At 37.2% G+C, this 14734-nt stretch overlaps 1 protein-coding gene across 4 annotated transcripts; it reads right to left on the bottom strand.

Annotated features, from left to right (window-relative positions):
- Window positions 1-49: 49 nt before the first annotated feature.
- Window positions 50-14415, bottom strand: rilpl1 (Rab interacting lysosomal protein-like 1). 4 transcript variants are annotated; one of them, XM_084104542.1, is made up of 9 exons: window positions 13888-14415; window positions 12173-12323; window positions 10320-10438; window positions 7952-8197; window positions 5835-6005; window positions 4427-4581; window positions 4243-4347; window positions 3287-3374; window positions 50-1993 (listed from the first exon to the last, which is right to left on the bottom strand). In XM_084104542.1, the coding sequence occupies exons 1-9, from the start codon at window positions 14173-14175 to the stop codon at window positions 1988-1990; spliced, it is 1329 nt and encodes a 442-aa protein (XP_083960668.1). In that variant the 5' UTR covers window positions 14176-14415; the 3' UTR covers window positions 50-1987. The 4 variants fall into 4 exon arrangements, with proteins under 4 accessions (XP_083960668.1, XP_083960667.1, XP_083960670.1 ...); XM_084104541.1 differs by lacking the exon at window positions 3287-3374 and having other exon boundaries at window positions 13888-14413; XM_084104544.1 differs by lacking the exon at window positions 5835-6005 and having other exon boundaries at window positions 13888-14413.
- Window positions 14416-14734: the final 319 nt, after the last annotated feature.

Here is a 14734-nt window from a genome sequence, read left to right as displayed (position 1 = left end):
CAATGACTATCAAGATGTTTGAAATGAAGAGCAGCAAGTTCTGACAATACATGGTATAAAATAGTTTAATACACAATGAGATGAGTTATGCATAATCCTTCATAATGATACATTTGATCCAGTTTTTGTTGCTGGATATCACTCTCAGTTCTGGAGTTTGCCATCACGTCGAGTGGCGCACTAGCTGTTCTACAACTCAATTAAGGCCCACAGGCATGAATTTCTGAATCACAAAGCTTCCACACTTTACCATAGTCACGCATTTCCATGCTTTCTCTAAACACTGTGAAAGCACCACTCAAGCAATGCAAAACCGCTGGTGAAGGACATATGTCCACGTGATAGATACTTCAGCCAGATGCCAGTAGTAAACTATGGATTATTAATATTGTTCTGCTTTAATGTGCTGCAGAAACACTTAATGATGCATCGTTTCATGATTCTAGGGTTTAAAGACATTATCCAGGTTCTTAAATGCAGAACCGACGACATGCTGTCAATTACCACAGAAATTAAGTTTGATTTGCCACTCAGTTCGTAAAACAAACGCAAAATGTGCAATGATGATGTATAATAGAAGTATAAGGTGCATTGCAATGGGATAAATAGTAAAATACATATATTTATATGAAGTCATACACTACTACTACAGTTCAAAAGTTTGGGGTCAGCAAGATTTTTTTATTTTTTTTTATCCAGTAAGGATGCATTAAATTAATCAAAAGTGACAGTAAAAACATTTATAATATTAAAAAAGATTCTATTTCAAGTGAATGCTGTTCTTTTGAACTTTCTGTTCATCAAAGAATCCTGAAGAAAATGTAAATTTTCAACATTGATAATAATAATAAATGTTTCTTGAGCAGCAAATCATCATATTAGAATGATTTCTGAAGGATGTGACTCTGGAGACTGGAGTAATGATGCTGAAAATTCAGCTTTGATCACAGGAATAAATTACATATTTAAAATATATTAAAAATGTAAATAGAAAATAGTTCTTTTAAATTGAGATAATATTTTGAAATAATTTACTGTATTTTTGATTAAGTAAATGCAGCCTTGGAGAGCAGAAAAAGTGACTTCTTCCCACAAAACGTAATTCACTTTACCGCAAAAAACCTTTTGATTTTACATTAAAAAAAAAAAGATTAAAAAAAAGTTTTGCCCCATAGACTTTACTGTAAATATAACATCTGTTACAAACTGAAGGACGAGTCAAAATTATTTTCCATGATAATTTACAGCATGCCATGGAGTTTTGAACGTCAGATATTCCTTTAAATTCTCAACATTTCAGAGTGCCAAACGAATCAGACTACTGTGCAATTTCAAAAAAAAGTTTTAAATATGATTCATCATATAAATGCCACCATCTTTTTCAGACGATCTCCGGCTTGAGCATAGCGCCTTAAAATCTAAAAAAATAATAATAATTTTTTTTTTCTTCAGCCACATGCATATTCATGGTTACTTGCCATTGTGTCTCGTTCATAATTCAATTTGAATTAAAAATAGATATGTATCTTATCTACTCAAGGCATCTTCTTTTTAAACATCATCAGAAAACTGTCTGAAATCTTCTATTCTGCCGCTTACAGTAACTCATCATTTGCAATAGCAATAAAATGTCTAACTATCTAACAAAATAGGCACATTAAACCCCCTAACGGTATTTTTGGATGACGGTAAGGGCCACAATCTATCAGTAACTCTAAACAGCCCCGTCCCCCGTGTTCCCTTTGTGAGCTCATCTGCTTGCAGACGTTGTGCTGTGAAAGTTGACCATGAAAGGGAGCGTAAACGTGGCGTACGGTCACATGGTGCAGGTTAGCGGTTAGTGGAGCGGTGTGTTGGTTACATGTGTTGTAACGCCTCCTGGGCCTGTTCTGTGTACACGTCCTCTTTCACTGCCCACGAGCCCAAGCCGTCTCCCATCGGCGGCATCCTCCTCTGCAAACCTCGGGTTTTGTCCCGGGAAAAGAAGCTAAACCTGTGAACGCAAGACGGGACATCAGCGTCATTTGTTTTCAATGCCATGCAAGATTGTGTCCATAAACTATGATTAAAAAACTAGATTGATTCATATACATTTGGGTGTTGTTGGGCTATATATTATATGTTTTTGTGAAACACTCAAGAACTGTTCAAGTGTCATTTTTTATTGATGATAATGCACAGCTAGTTTATGGTTATATTGCACAAAGTAATATCATATTTCACACCAGAATTTTAAAAGTAAGAAAGAAGTTAGATTTTTTTTTTTTTTTTTTCATTTCATTAGATTTTTTTTTCTCAGTTAAGATTTTTTTTTCATAATTTTCTAGATGATTCTCATTGCCATAATGCAAAAAAGTCTAGATTATGCTTTTCTGAAATAAAAGCATCATAAATAAAATAAAATCAGCATTAATAAAATGAAATTATTATTATATTAAATTAATAATACTTAAATTCAACACTGTTCTTAGTGTAAAATGTATATATACATACATTTTTCTTTTTTCATCATTTTGACGAATATTATAAATATAACCTGAAAATTTTCTGACATTATATATATATATTTTTTTTTTTGCAATGTTATTTTATAATACAAAAAATGTAGAAAGTTTAAATATATATAAATATACAAAATATATGTGTATATAATTGTCTATAATTTGTGTATATCATTTGATTTTGCCACAAAATATGATCTTTTGGCATCATTATTATTCTAATGTAGGAATGTAAAAAAAAACTATAAATTCTATATACCCCCCCCCCCATTTACACAAATATAATCTTGCTAGACATGTTTCACACTACCATAACCATATCCCTACAGCATTACTAATGTCGTTCCAGATATAAACTAAGTTACAGAAAGCCAGAAAGCATCTCATAATGCTAAATATTTAGTTTGCTGTGTATTCGTACTCTTGCTTGACATTTCAGCTCATACAGGCAGTGACAATCAAGCGCTCAATCTTCCTACGCATCTATAAAGCACACTTTTAGTTGACACAAAGTAGTGACACAATGTTATATAACTGGTTACAGCGCAGCACGAGTGTTAGAGGAGTGAGCGGGAGTTTGATTCTGACTGGCTGATTCTAACGATCCTCCTTCTGATTGGTCGCACAGATAGCCCCACAATCAGCCAATCAGAATGTGCTCTTTACGATCAGTGGCTCTAATGAGGGGGGTGAGATGAGGGGGCCATGCAGCTCCATCACATGCAGGGAGGATAAGGGTGTTAAAACAGCAGAGAACACAAAGGTGAACCACCAAAAGGTCGTACAAGGGAAATAAGTCGTCTGATTGGCTGTAAAGTGGGGTCATCTGCAATCAACCCAGCCGCCACCATCGGCATAATGGCTGTGAAGATCCTGTTACAAAGAGGCACAGATATGGAGAGTTGAGCAAAGAGAAGATACACCCAGAACCACCTGTAGTGTCCCGTTTCTAAAAGAGTCTTTCAGATGCATATGGCAGCATTAATGATGGTCATGCCTTAAGATGTGTCATATCATGTCATAAAACTCTGTCAGCCTGCAGTTAAGTGAATGTGTAACTGCTTTTTCATGGTTCATAGTGTTCATGTCACGGGTTCAATTTCCAAAAAATGCATGAACTGATAAAATGCATACTTTCAAGTTGCTTTGTACTATTGCACAGATATGTAAAGTTGGATATATATTATATTCAACTTTATTCACATACATGCAGTACGCTCACATAAAGCTGTATTTATACTATATAGCAAATCTCAACTGCTTTTCCTTGCTAAATGTAACTATATTATCGCCCAGCTCTTCATATATATATATAAGTATGTCTAACTTTATCTGCATACATACAGAATATAGACATATGGTGATGTATACTGTACTATATAGCATATATAAGCTTGTATCGTCACAAAACTAGCTCTAATCTGTTAAAAGGCAGAAGATATTATGATATTGTAAACATTAACCATTATTTTCTGTAAAGCTGCTTTGAAACAATGTGTAATGTGTGAAAAGTGCTTTATAAATCAATATGACATGACTTGAGAAATGCATGAACATTTCTAAATCATTACCCGCGACGCACATAGCTCAGCCTAAACAAGTTTAGCTCTGCTGAACCTAAGCAACATTTGTGCGCTCTCAACACAAGATCAAAATGGTGCTGATTTAGAGGATTAATTATGTTTGTGATATATGTATGTGCAAGTGTGTGTAGAAGTGTGGCTCTTTTAGCGGTACGCACAGTCGCTTTATCCCTGACTCGGGCTGGAAGCTGGAGCGAGAGCTTGGCCGAAGGGTAGGAGAGAGATCTGGCAGCGGCGGCCCTGTTTCCTCCTCCTGTTCTTCACTGTAAATGTGAAGAAATGCATGCATGAAATTTCTTAAAACATTTGACTGACTAAATTGTAAAGCTTAAGATGGCTAACCTTCTGTAATAGGCGATTTCCTCCTGCAACATGAAGACTTTAGCTTTCAGCTCATTGCGCTCATGCAGGACGTCCCGCAGCTCTTGCAGGGTGAATCGCGGGCGGTTGGGGTCTTTCGGATCTAGAGTGGACATGTCATCATCACACAGCGCCTCCTGGTGGATGAAAGGAACACTTACAGTCACATACACTAGTCTAGTCTTCACACAGAACAACTGAGGAGACACAAACATCTTCATTAGCAGAGCATCCTCAAAAAGACACAAGTATCACCTTGGTTTCACTGCTGTTAATGCACAACAAAAAAACACACAAGACACATTCAGTTGTTTCTAAAGACCCAATCAAATTGAAATTAGAGTTTGCTGGCTTTTAGTTCATATCTGACAACTGATATTTTCCTAAAAGTTAATAAACCTTTACATATGCACTACTGCACTACATATGCAAAGGTTTGGGGTCAGTGAGACTTTTTTAAAGAAAACTTTGATTCAGCAAAGACACATGACAGTAAAGAGACTTATAATGTTACAAAAGATTCTATTTTGAATAAATGCTGTTCTTTTGATTTTTCTATTCATCAAAGAATCCTGAAAAATATGTATCACGGTTTCCACAGAAATATGAAGCAGCACGACTGTTTTCAACATTCAGCAAATCATCATATTACATGATTTCTGAAGGATCATGTGACACTGAAGACTGGAGTAATGATGCTGAAAATTCAGCTTTGATCACAGGAATAAATTAGTTTAAAATATATTAAAATAGAAAACAGTTATTTACAATTGTAATAATATTTCACAATATTACTGTATTTTTGATCAAATAAATGCAGCCTTGGTGAGCAAAAGAGACTTCTTTCAAAAACATTAAAAATCTTACTGGGAGTACATATTGAATAAAATAACATTTGAAATAGATAAAATGATGAATAGCTGTTGAGTACTTCCTGTTTCAATGGGAAATATGCCAGCAAGATAAAAAAAGGGGTCTTTCACACAACATCCCCTTTTGCTTTCATATCACACGGTCAAGTTTATGACGGTTTACTCTCATTGTAAATGTAAATGAACTACAGTACATGATTGGTGCCTTTTTATTTTTATTTTACAGTTATGATCTACTATGATCTCATGATCATCATTGAGTTAACATTTAATTCAGTCACATGGTCTGCATTCAGTACAAACACTTGCACACATGCAGACTGCATTTACAGTCAGGCATTCGCCAGCTGATACTCTTGTATCTGTGTGAAGGACTAAAGCCGTTAGTGCACTACTCTTACGGCCTGTTGCATGCTGGTACAGAACCAGCTGCACACACTCGTGCTAACAGTCGCAGATATGGGTCAGGTGTTAGTTTACACTCCATGCTATCCTTAGAGCTGCCGCTGCAGGGTTACCCATAAAAACACAGCCTCTTCATCATCCTTCTCCTCCTCACTGTCATCTGTCAGGGCTCCCGGGGCCCCTGTGTGGGGGGTGAGACGGAGGGGACCCTCCTCGATCTCCAGGCCCCCGGCGAGCAGCTCAGAAGCTAAATCCTGACCCCAGGAAGGGGCCGCTTTAGTCGACTGTGGTTACAAGTGCAAATTGCAACCAACATTTTATCTGGAGTGTTTGTTTGGGTGAATAGTTCAAATAAACAACTGAACAAATTGCCACAAAATCAGAGTTATAAAAACACAATCTAGCAGTTTCATTTCTTCTTTCGAGTTTTCTTTGCCATACAAAACAAAAAAATGCAGTCTTTCATGTATCATGTATATTACAGGCACAAAAAGATTAAAACAATAACAATTAATCTCATGAATTTTTGCTATTATTATTGTGATTCATCTCAAATTTTAAGCTATGATGATAATTCAATTCATTCAAAATTGTGCAAATAACTTCTGTGTTCTGTTAAATCTCATCTGAATTTGATTTCTAAAAAAATGTACCATGCAATTGTTCTCTCGCCATTATTTACTGATACAAGCCACTGTCAAATGAAGTAAATTTGTGAACTGCCTTAAATGTAACAGTGTTAAACATCTCTGAGGTTAGCAAATGAACACTGGCAGCCATTGATAAAATATATTTGCACCTTAAACACTGCGGTTCAAAAGTTTGGGGTCATTAAGATTTTTTCTTAAGAAATGAATACTTTTATTCTGCAAGGATGCATCGAGATGTTAAAAAAGATTTCTATTTCCTTTTCGATTTCTGTTCTTTTGAACTTTCTATTCATCAAAGAATCCTGAAAAAATATGTATCACGGATTTCAACATTGATAATAATAATAATGTTTCTTTTTTGAGCAGCAAATCCTTTGTGAGCATAAGAGACTTAAAAATCTCACAACCCCAAACTTTTAAACGAACTTGCAATGCAAATGACTTTTCTTAGTTCTGTTCAAAAATCTCAACTGCATTTGATTTCTAAACAAACGCACCATGCAATCACTTTTTCATCAGCATTTGCTGATAAACAATCTGTTTAAACGCAAGCATATGTGCAAACTGCATCAAATTAAACATATTCAAAGAATCCCAAAAGTTCACAATTTAACCCTGGCAGCCCTAATTAATAAATAGTTGCACCTCAAATATACTGTTTACTGATTTATCCTAGATTCCTCTGTGACTGTGACTCACTGATGTTTCATTCTGACTCATTATGGTCACCATGTGAACATTCCAATGCTTTATATCACACTTACTTCCTTTAAATAGAAATAGAAATGACTGAATGCTGCAGTTGAACACTGAAGTGGCTCAATGCATTGGAATCAAGCAAAGACGTAATGGAAAATTTAATTTCATAACCCATTAATGCTGGGTCCACACCAGAAGATATTTAAATCTTCTAAGATTTTCAAAATGTGAGAGACCACAAACATGAGGACAAAAACTCCAAGATTTAACAGTTTTGCTCCTTAGTGTGTGGTGTGCCGCGATGCGAAGAAGAAAACACACCACATATGAACAGATTTTCAACCAGAGCCCCGACTGTGAACATGGGAAATCTCATTAAATCTCATGAGACTTCAGAATAAACATGGTGTTTGGAAAGCTTTTGACAGAACATTGCCACAAATCGACAAGCTAATCCTCCATCTCTGATGTCCATATCCATTTCACTCTGTGCTGCGCCTTGACTGCGGTTGTTATGCTTCCTTCTTCTGTCAGCTCGCGTTCTGATTGGGTATCGTTTCGTTTCACCTGACAATCAACAGAGTATGTGCGCGTTTGCTCCCACACATCAGGATTTCTGATCGTAAGCATGTTGAATATTTACGATTCGCGTTCTTCCGAGCAGGTTCGGTCACTCTTAACACACCTCACACCACAGGAAAATCTGATAAGACAATCTGTTGAACCATCAAGATAATCGGGACTTCACTTAGGATTGTCGGAAGGGGAGAAATCGGCCCGAATATCTTGTGGTGTGACCCCAGCATTAGCAGAAAATTGCTAAACAATATGCATGTATAAAACCAACACGATCGAAGCAACATCCATCTCCATTCACGTACCTTTGCAGGTGAGGGTGGCCCTACAGGCTCCTCTGTCTCAGCGCTGGTCTTGCCTTGCTCTTTCAGTCGCTCCTTAAGACGGGTCACTTCCTGTCGCAGGCTCCCGAGCTCCTGCTGTCTTGCCTGACCGGACGCCTCCAGCTCCACCTTCTGCTGGATCAGGGACTTACCCTGGGCCTCCACCACCGTGATCTTATGCCTCAGGTCGTGGTTGATCTTCATCAGCCGGTTCAACTGCTGCTGGAGCTGGAAGAAATTCAACAGCATTTGCAATGCATTAAACATCCACAATATGATGAATCTCCGAGTGAAACTTTGATTGCTTATCCAGCAAAAAGACTCAGGGCCCTATTATAAGCGCATGGTCTAAAGCGAGAGCGCAAGTTCACTTAGGGCGTGTCCGAATCCACTTTTGCTAGTTTAACGACGGGAAAAATGGTCGGCGCACCCGGCGCATGGTCTAAAAGAGTTGTCCCTATTCTCTTAATGAAATAATGGGTGTGTTTTGGGATTTACGTGCGTTAAAGGTCCGATGACATGAAATTTCCACTTTCTGAGGTTTTTTAACACTAATATGAGTTCCCCTAGCCTGTATATGGTCCCAAAGTTTCTAGAAATTTTAATCGGTGTAAATCGAGCTTTTGCTATTTTTCTCTGCCTTTGAGAAAATGGAAGCTCAACCGGGCTGATCTTGAATCTCCTCCTTATGACGTTATAAGGAGAAATGTTACCTCCCCTTTCTCTGCTTTGCCCGCCCAGAGAATATTTCTCGCCCATGAGAAAATGAGCTAGGAAGTAGAAGGCGCGCGCGCGATTTTAGTTTGTCAATGAGAGATATCATGGCTTTTGAGCCCCAATAATTGGATGTACAAATGAACACCGAAGGGTATACACAGCTACACACCTCGGACAAGTAAGTCAACAAATGATATATAAGTGTGTTGTTGCTTTACTGTTTATGGTTACCTAGCTTCTTACACGTAGAATGTGGCTGTCACATTAGCTATGCAGTTACTTGCGCTAATGTAAAGGTAGACAGCATCAAGTTACACATACTGTAACGCGAGTGTTGTACATTTCTTTGTTATTTGGATAACCGTTTTCCTGTTGGTTATATGGCGCGCGCGATATCCGCATTTCAAGATCGCAGAGCTTGATGTAATTGTAATAAGATAAATTACAAACGTTACAGATCTCTCATGAAAAGGCAACAGTAGGTTCGCGTTAGCTACATGATAATAACTGTAAACCATCCGAATAAAGTACCGTATCCAGACATAATATTTTAAACTAACCATTCGGAAACGTCCTGCTGAGTTGCAACTTCTTCATCCGTTGCTTCTCCATCTGGATCAGATTCTGGGTCAAACTGAAATGCTTGAACGACTGTGTCTTCGTGCCATTGCAATATATCCAACATAAACAAACATGCAGTGGTACCGTTGCGCAAGATGGTCAAGGCCACACCCACCCTCCACCTTGCACCGCCTTTCTCCTCCTCATTAGTATTTAAAGCTACAGTCACCGAAACGGCCCGTCTGAAGGAAGCTCATTCTGGGACTGGCTTGTAGTGGCTATAATTCTGCACCGAGGCTGAATTTTTAGAAAGAGATTTCAGATACAGTACTAAGGACCACTAAGGCCTATATTAAAGCCTACAAAAAGTAGCATGTCATGGGACCTTTAAACCAATCAGAGTCTCATCTCCCATTCCCTTAAATTCCAGTTGCGCTCGTGCCATGGCGGATTCGCTATTTACATGACGGAATTTGATAGTGGAAAGACCGAACGAGTCTCCAGAGCACAAACGGATCTGCTCGTGCGCGAGGTAAAAGTGCGCAAGCAGAACATCTACGGGACAAGCCGGATTCCACCATATCTTTATGTACACAATAATAATCTTTTACATTGTAATCCTTTCATTTTAAATATTTGTCATGTTTGTGTGCTGCTGTGCGTCCCTGTGTGTTTAATAAGCAGAGTGTACGCGTGTTGTGGACCCGCCTATAGGCGCACATTACTAACGCGTTCATTAAATAACAAAAAAGAAAAAATCTCAGTCTATTTCTGTTCCTCAAAATAGCAACACGCCAACAATGCGGCAGAACACACCTCGTTTTCAGACCAGCAGCCCATGGGGGAACAAATGGGCGCAAATGCATTTGCTGTTTAAACAACTAACGCAGGACATGAAAATGTTAACTGTGTCGGGCTGAAACTAGCAAAAAACACTTGCGTCGCGCTTGGTGCTGCATTGCGCCGGGTGTAAGATGTAGACTTTTGATGAAGACTTTGACATCTTTCTGTCTTGTTTTCTTGAGTTAAATCAGTGCTCTAATGGGTTTTGATCAGAAACATAGTTCCTTACCGCTTCAACGTCCTCGTTTTTGAGCGTCAGCTCACGGTCTTTGGCGCGGATCTCGTCTCGCTGTTTATCTACAACTTCCTTCAGCTTTTTCATCACCTGCCGCTCCCTCTCAGTCATACCTGGCATCACAAATTAAAAACAGCCTCATTTACTACACAGAGAACTGACATATCATAAAATAATCATATTTAATCGATAACATATTGGCCATTTTTGATCGGCACACTAGTTGCAGGAAGTTTCAGGGTTAGGTTCTTGTTTTACATGGACCAGGTCACTGGAAAGATACAAGAAGTCTGACGGACAGTGTAAGCAAATAACTTCTTGTCTGAGTGCCCATGTTGCTGCTCTTAAAATAGATGCAGAGCATCTGACACACAACCACTGACACACTTCACATTTGTCATGACCTAGAAATATAATGCGTTGCCACCCTTTAATGAATATTCAGAGTTAAATACAACTTAAGTTTTCTATTAATTCAATTTTTAATTATAGGGCCTAAAACTAACTTTTTGCCACACCTGCCAATGAAAACCTACCAATTCTCTATTCCAATTTCGATACCACAGCTAAAACTACAAACCCAACTAATATAAATTTAAAACACTATTAAAGACAAGTAACAGTAGCTTTCAGGTAGAGACATTAAATAAAGTAATCAAATGTAAAATAACACTAGATAGTCTTCACTGTATAAATTAAACATAGATTAATGCTTAATAAAGTTTCAGTTTCTCTGCAGCAGGAATATTAGGCTGCTGTCACTTTAAGAGCTAATGCACAGATCCATTGATACTGTTCACATGCGTTTTCTTTCTCAACTGTTTACGTTCACTCAAGCCATAACTGACTGTGTTTACTAGGATACTTGCCGAGACGGGCATTTTTGACGTCATTTTGTGTGAATATGTCCGTTCAAGTGCAAGAAGACATGAAAACACAGCTCATTTCAGTGTCCGCGCGCTGTTTCTGGATGTCTGCTTTAATGACAAAAGTTCAAATAAGTGAGCAAGTTACAAATATTGGTATCGGCCAAAAAAAAATATTAGGGATGCAATGATAGGATTTTTTGGGACGTTATTATTATATACGTTAATATACACTAATATATTTATATTAACATTTACTCATTTTTGATAAGCAGACGCCTATCAATATATATATATAAACTTTAATATTAATATATTACTTTATATTATAGAATTATTATTACATTTATATTTATCACAGGTGTCGTCCATATACATTAAGCTGTAAATGACCCAGAATATTATTTTGAGGAGCCTATGATACAAGTAGTTTCCTGCATTCTGTTCAAATAGCTCTTTGCATCTTTGCATCAGTGTTGAGAGCGGCGCTGGAATGTTTGTGTAAACAGCTGCGCTCTGCGTTTGACACTGGATCAGGCTGAGAGAGAGACTGTTCTGACGGCACGTGTGTGTGTCAGAGGCACTGTGGAGTCTCTGTGCCGCTCGTGCAGTAATCGCACTGCCTCGTCTTCTGTCACATGGAGAAGGGACGCTTTGTGCAGCGTTTGTGTCAGTTCCTAAATGGCTGAAAGAATGTGTGAGAATTCCTATGGGCACGATCACATGTGTTTGCTTTGTATCCGGTACAGGCATGCTGGGAAACGTTCCAAATGGAATACTTGCTGACTACATAGTGTAATTTTGTGTTTTTAATACAATTTTGTTTTGGATGCCTTTTCAAATAAGTCAAATACGGTTGTATTTCATCACACGGGAAATGGAAGATCAAGTGGAGAGCAGTGCATTGTGGGATATGGAGTTTCACACCGTTTGAGACTGACATAATGCTTTCTTTTTATGAACACTGAGCTTTAAGACTACCTTCCTGTTTCTGTATGTCCTCTTCCGACATCGGATACTCTTTGACGGACAGGTTGTTGAGCAGTGTTTTGTTTTCCTCCTGCAGCTGGGAGATCTGGGACAACAGATCCTGGGCTTCTCCTCTCCACACATCCTCCACCAACTCCAGCTCCTGTTCACACACACACACACACACACATTTCAGAAGTGGCTCATAAAATATACATGAGTGTATATTTAACAACTGACCTTCACTGGAGTTACGTAACGTCTGAAACAATAAGCAAAAAACACACAAGGAGCATAATAACATATTCACAGAAGGACAAAAGCTGTATTCAGGGCTGGGCGATATGGCCCAAAAATCATATCTCGACTGAATGGCAATATATAGTATACACTTGGTATTTTCTACATTTCTCTATTTAGATTTTAAAAAAAATCTGTATTTATTTAAAAAAAAATCACAAGTTATTTCACAATCCTGCCCAATGTTGTCCTACAAACTGTTCATATTGAAGGCTATGAAAATAAATATAGTGAATGTAAACATGTAGGTTATGCTATATATTATGTGCAAAAATAGGTTTAATTTCACATTACGTTCTAAACACTGTAACATTACAATCTAAAAACAAAATTATGCTTTTTTTGAGCACAATTTAAATGTACTAAACTAAAAATAAAAATGAAAACAATAGCACAGACTAATTATATTAGGTTATTTGATTACAATTGTCAATTTACAATAAACGCCATCGTAAAATACACTCACTCACTAGTAGGATTCAAATTCTACATATGGCACATTTATTGTCCAACAACAAATATTTGAGCAAAATGTATCTATTTTAGTCAGAATTATTGGGCTCTTTTTCAGATTCGCTCACACCGAACTACTATATCGATATAAACAGTACTGCCTGTTTATAAAAAATATATGGATATATCGAACAAACTCGATATATCACCCAGCCCTAATTCATATGCCTGCTCATATGCAGATATTAATGTAAAAAAAAAAAAGATTTTTATATTATGTGAGAATCTTATGTGCTACACTTGGACGTGGTATTCTTTAAAGCACCATAGAGTACCATGTAAATAAATCTGATCTGTGCTCACTGTCCCAGTGGACACGATGTTACGTGATGGTGATGGACTGGGGTTCAGTTCCATCATTTCCTGTCCAGGGCAGGAACTTAGAATTTCCTATGTATACATTATGTATTCCTATGTATTTCCTTATATTTACTATGAAACATCACTTCTGAAACAACTTCATTATGTGATAAGATGTGACGTGTAGTAGAAGTAGTAGGAAAAAACAGTATATATGTAATGTTATTAATGATTAATGAATAGTAATTACATATCAATTTATATTAATTATATATAAATATAAACATTTAATATATATAATGTTTATATATATATATATATATATATATATATATATATATAAACATTATATATATATATATATATATATATATAAACATTAAATATATATATATATTAAATGTTAATAATAATAATTTACAATCTATACATCAAATTACATATATTTATTAGTGTAATATTAATTACATATAAAATATTGATATTAATTAAATACAATAAATATAAACATATAAGTATACATATTCTTTCATATATTTATAACTGTATATATATAAAATATACATATTAAATTTGAAATATATGTTTATATATATATATTCCTATAAAAGCACCTTTTTATGTTTCTTCTCCTTCTCCAGTCTGTCCATCCGCTCCAGTCGGAGTCGGTCCAGCTCCAGGCGCAGCTCCTCGGTCTCTGGGCTGATGCTGTTCCGGCTCACCAGAACCTCCAGGATCTCCAGCACCCGGACCACTTTGGGCATGAGGCGGGACAGAGCCTCGCATCCGTACTGATCGATAATGCGCTCGAACTCCTGACCCACGACTGCGGCGATATCGTACACGTCCATCACGGTCAGATCCGCCACGTTCTTCTCCAGCGCCGAACCGAAATCCTCCATGACCGTCTCTGGAACGTTACGTCCCTGAAGTTCGTTTCCTTCTAAACTTTCTCAGTCCCTTTCAGTAGCCAAACAGATCCCCAAAGCGCTCTAAAACCTCGCTAACGACACCTCGTCAAGAATAAAAGCCATTTCGGGGTATTTTTAGGCCGAATTGGACCGAGATAAGAGTTGTCCCATTGCGGTTCGGTTTCCCTGCCCTTATTTATTCCTGAGCGGCGCTTCATCTACTGCGCATGCGCACAGCTGAGGCCGCTGTGAATGTGAAATCACTGTCAAGCGCCACACTGACCTAACCTACCGTATTATTGTTCTTGGGTAGTTTAACTGTGTTGATAAGAATATCAAACTATTAAAGGGTAGTTGACAGAACATATCAAGCAGTGACAGTGTGACACGAACGCAAAAATATTGTAAACATTTTATAATTATATATAACGTATAATTGATTTTTATAAACTCATATTAAATGTGAATATTAAATGGAATTTGTATTCACAGTTTCAATGTAACATGTTTTAAATGTCTTAAAAAAAATAACCATGGTTTAATATAGTAA

The sequence above is a fragment of the Abramis brama genome (genome assembly GCF_963993115.1).
Source record: "Abramis brama genome assembly, chromosome: 25".
NCBI lineage: Eukaryota > Metazoa > Chordata > Actinopteri > Cypriniformes > Leuciscidae > Abramis > Abramis brama.
Note: the sequence above shows the minus strand (reverse complement) of the source record. Positions and strands in the feature narration are given on the sequence as shown.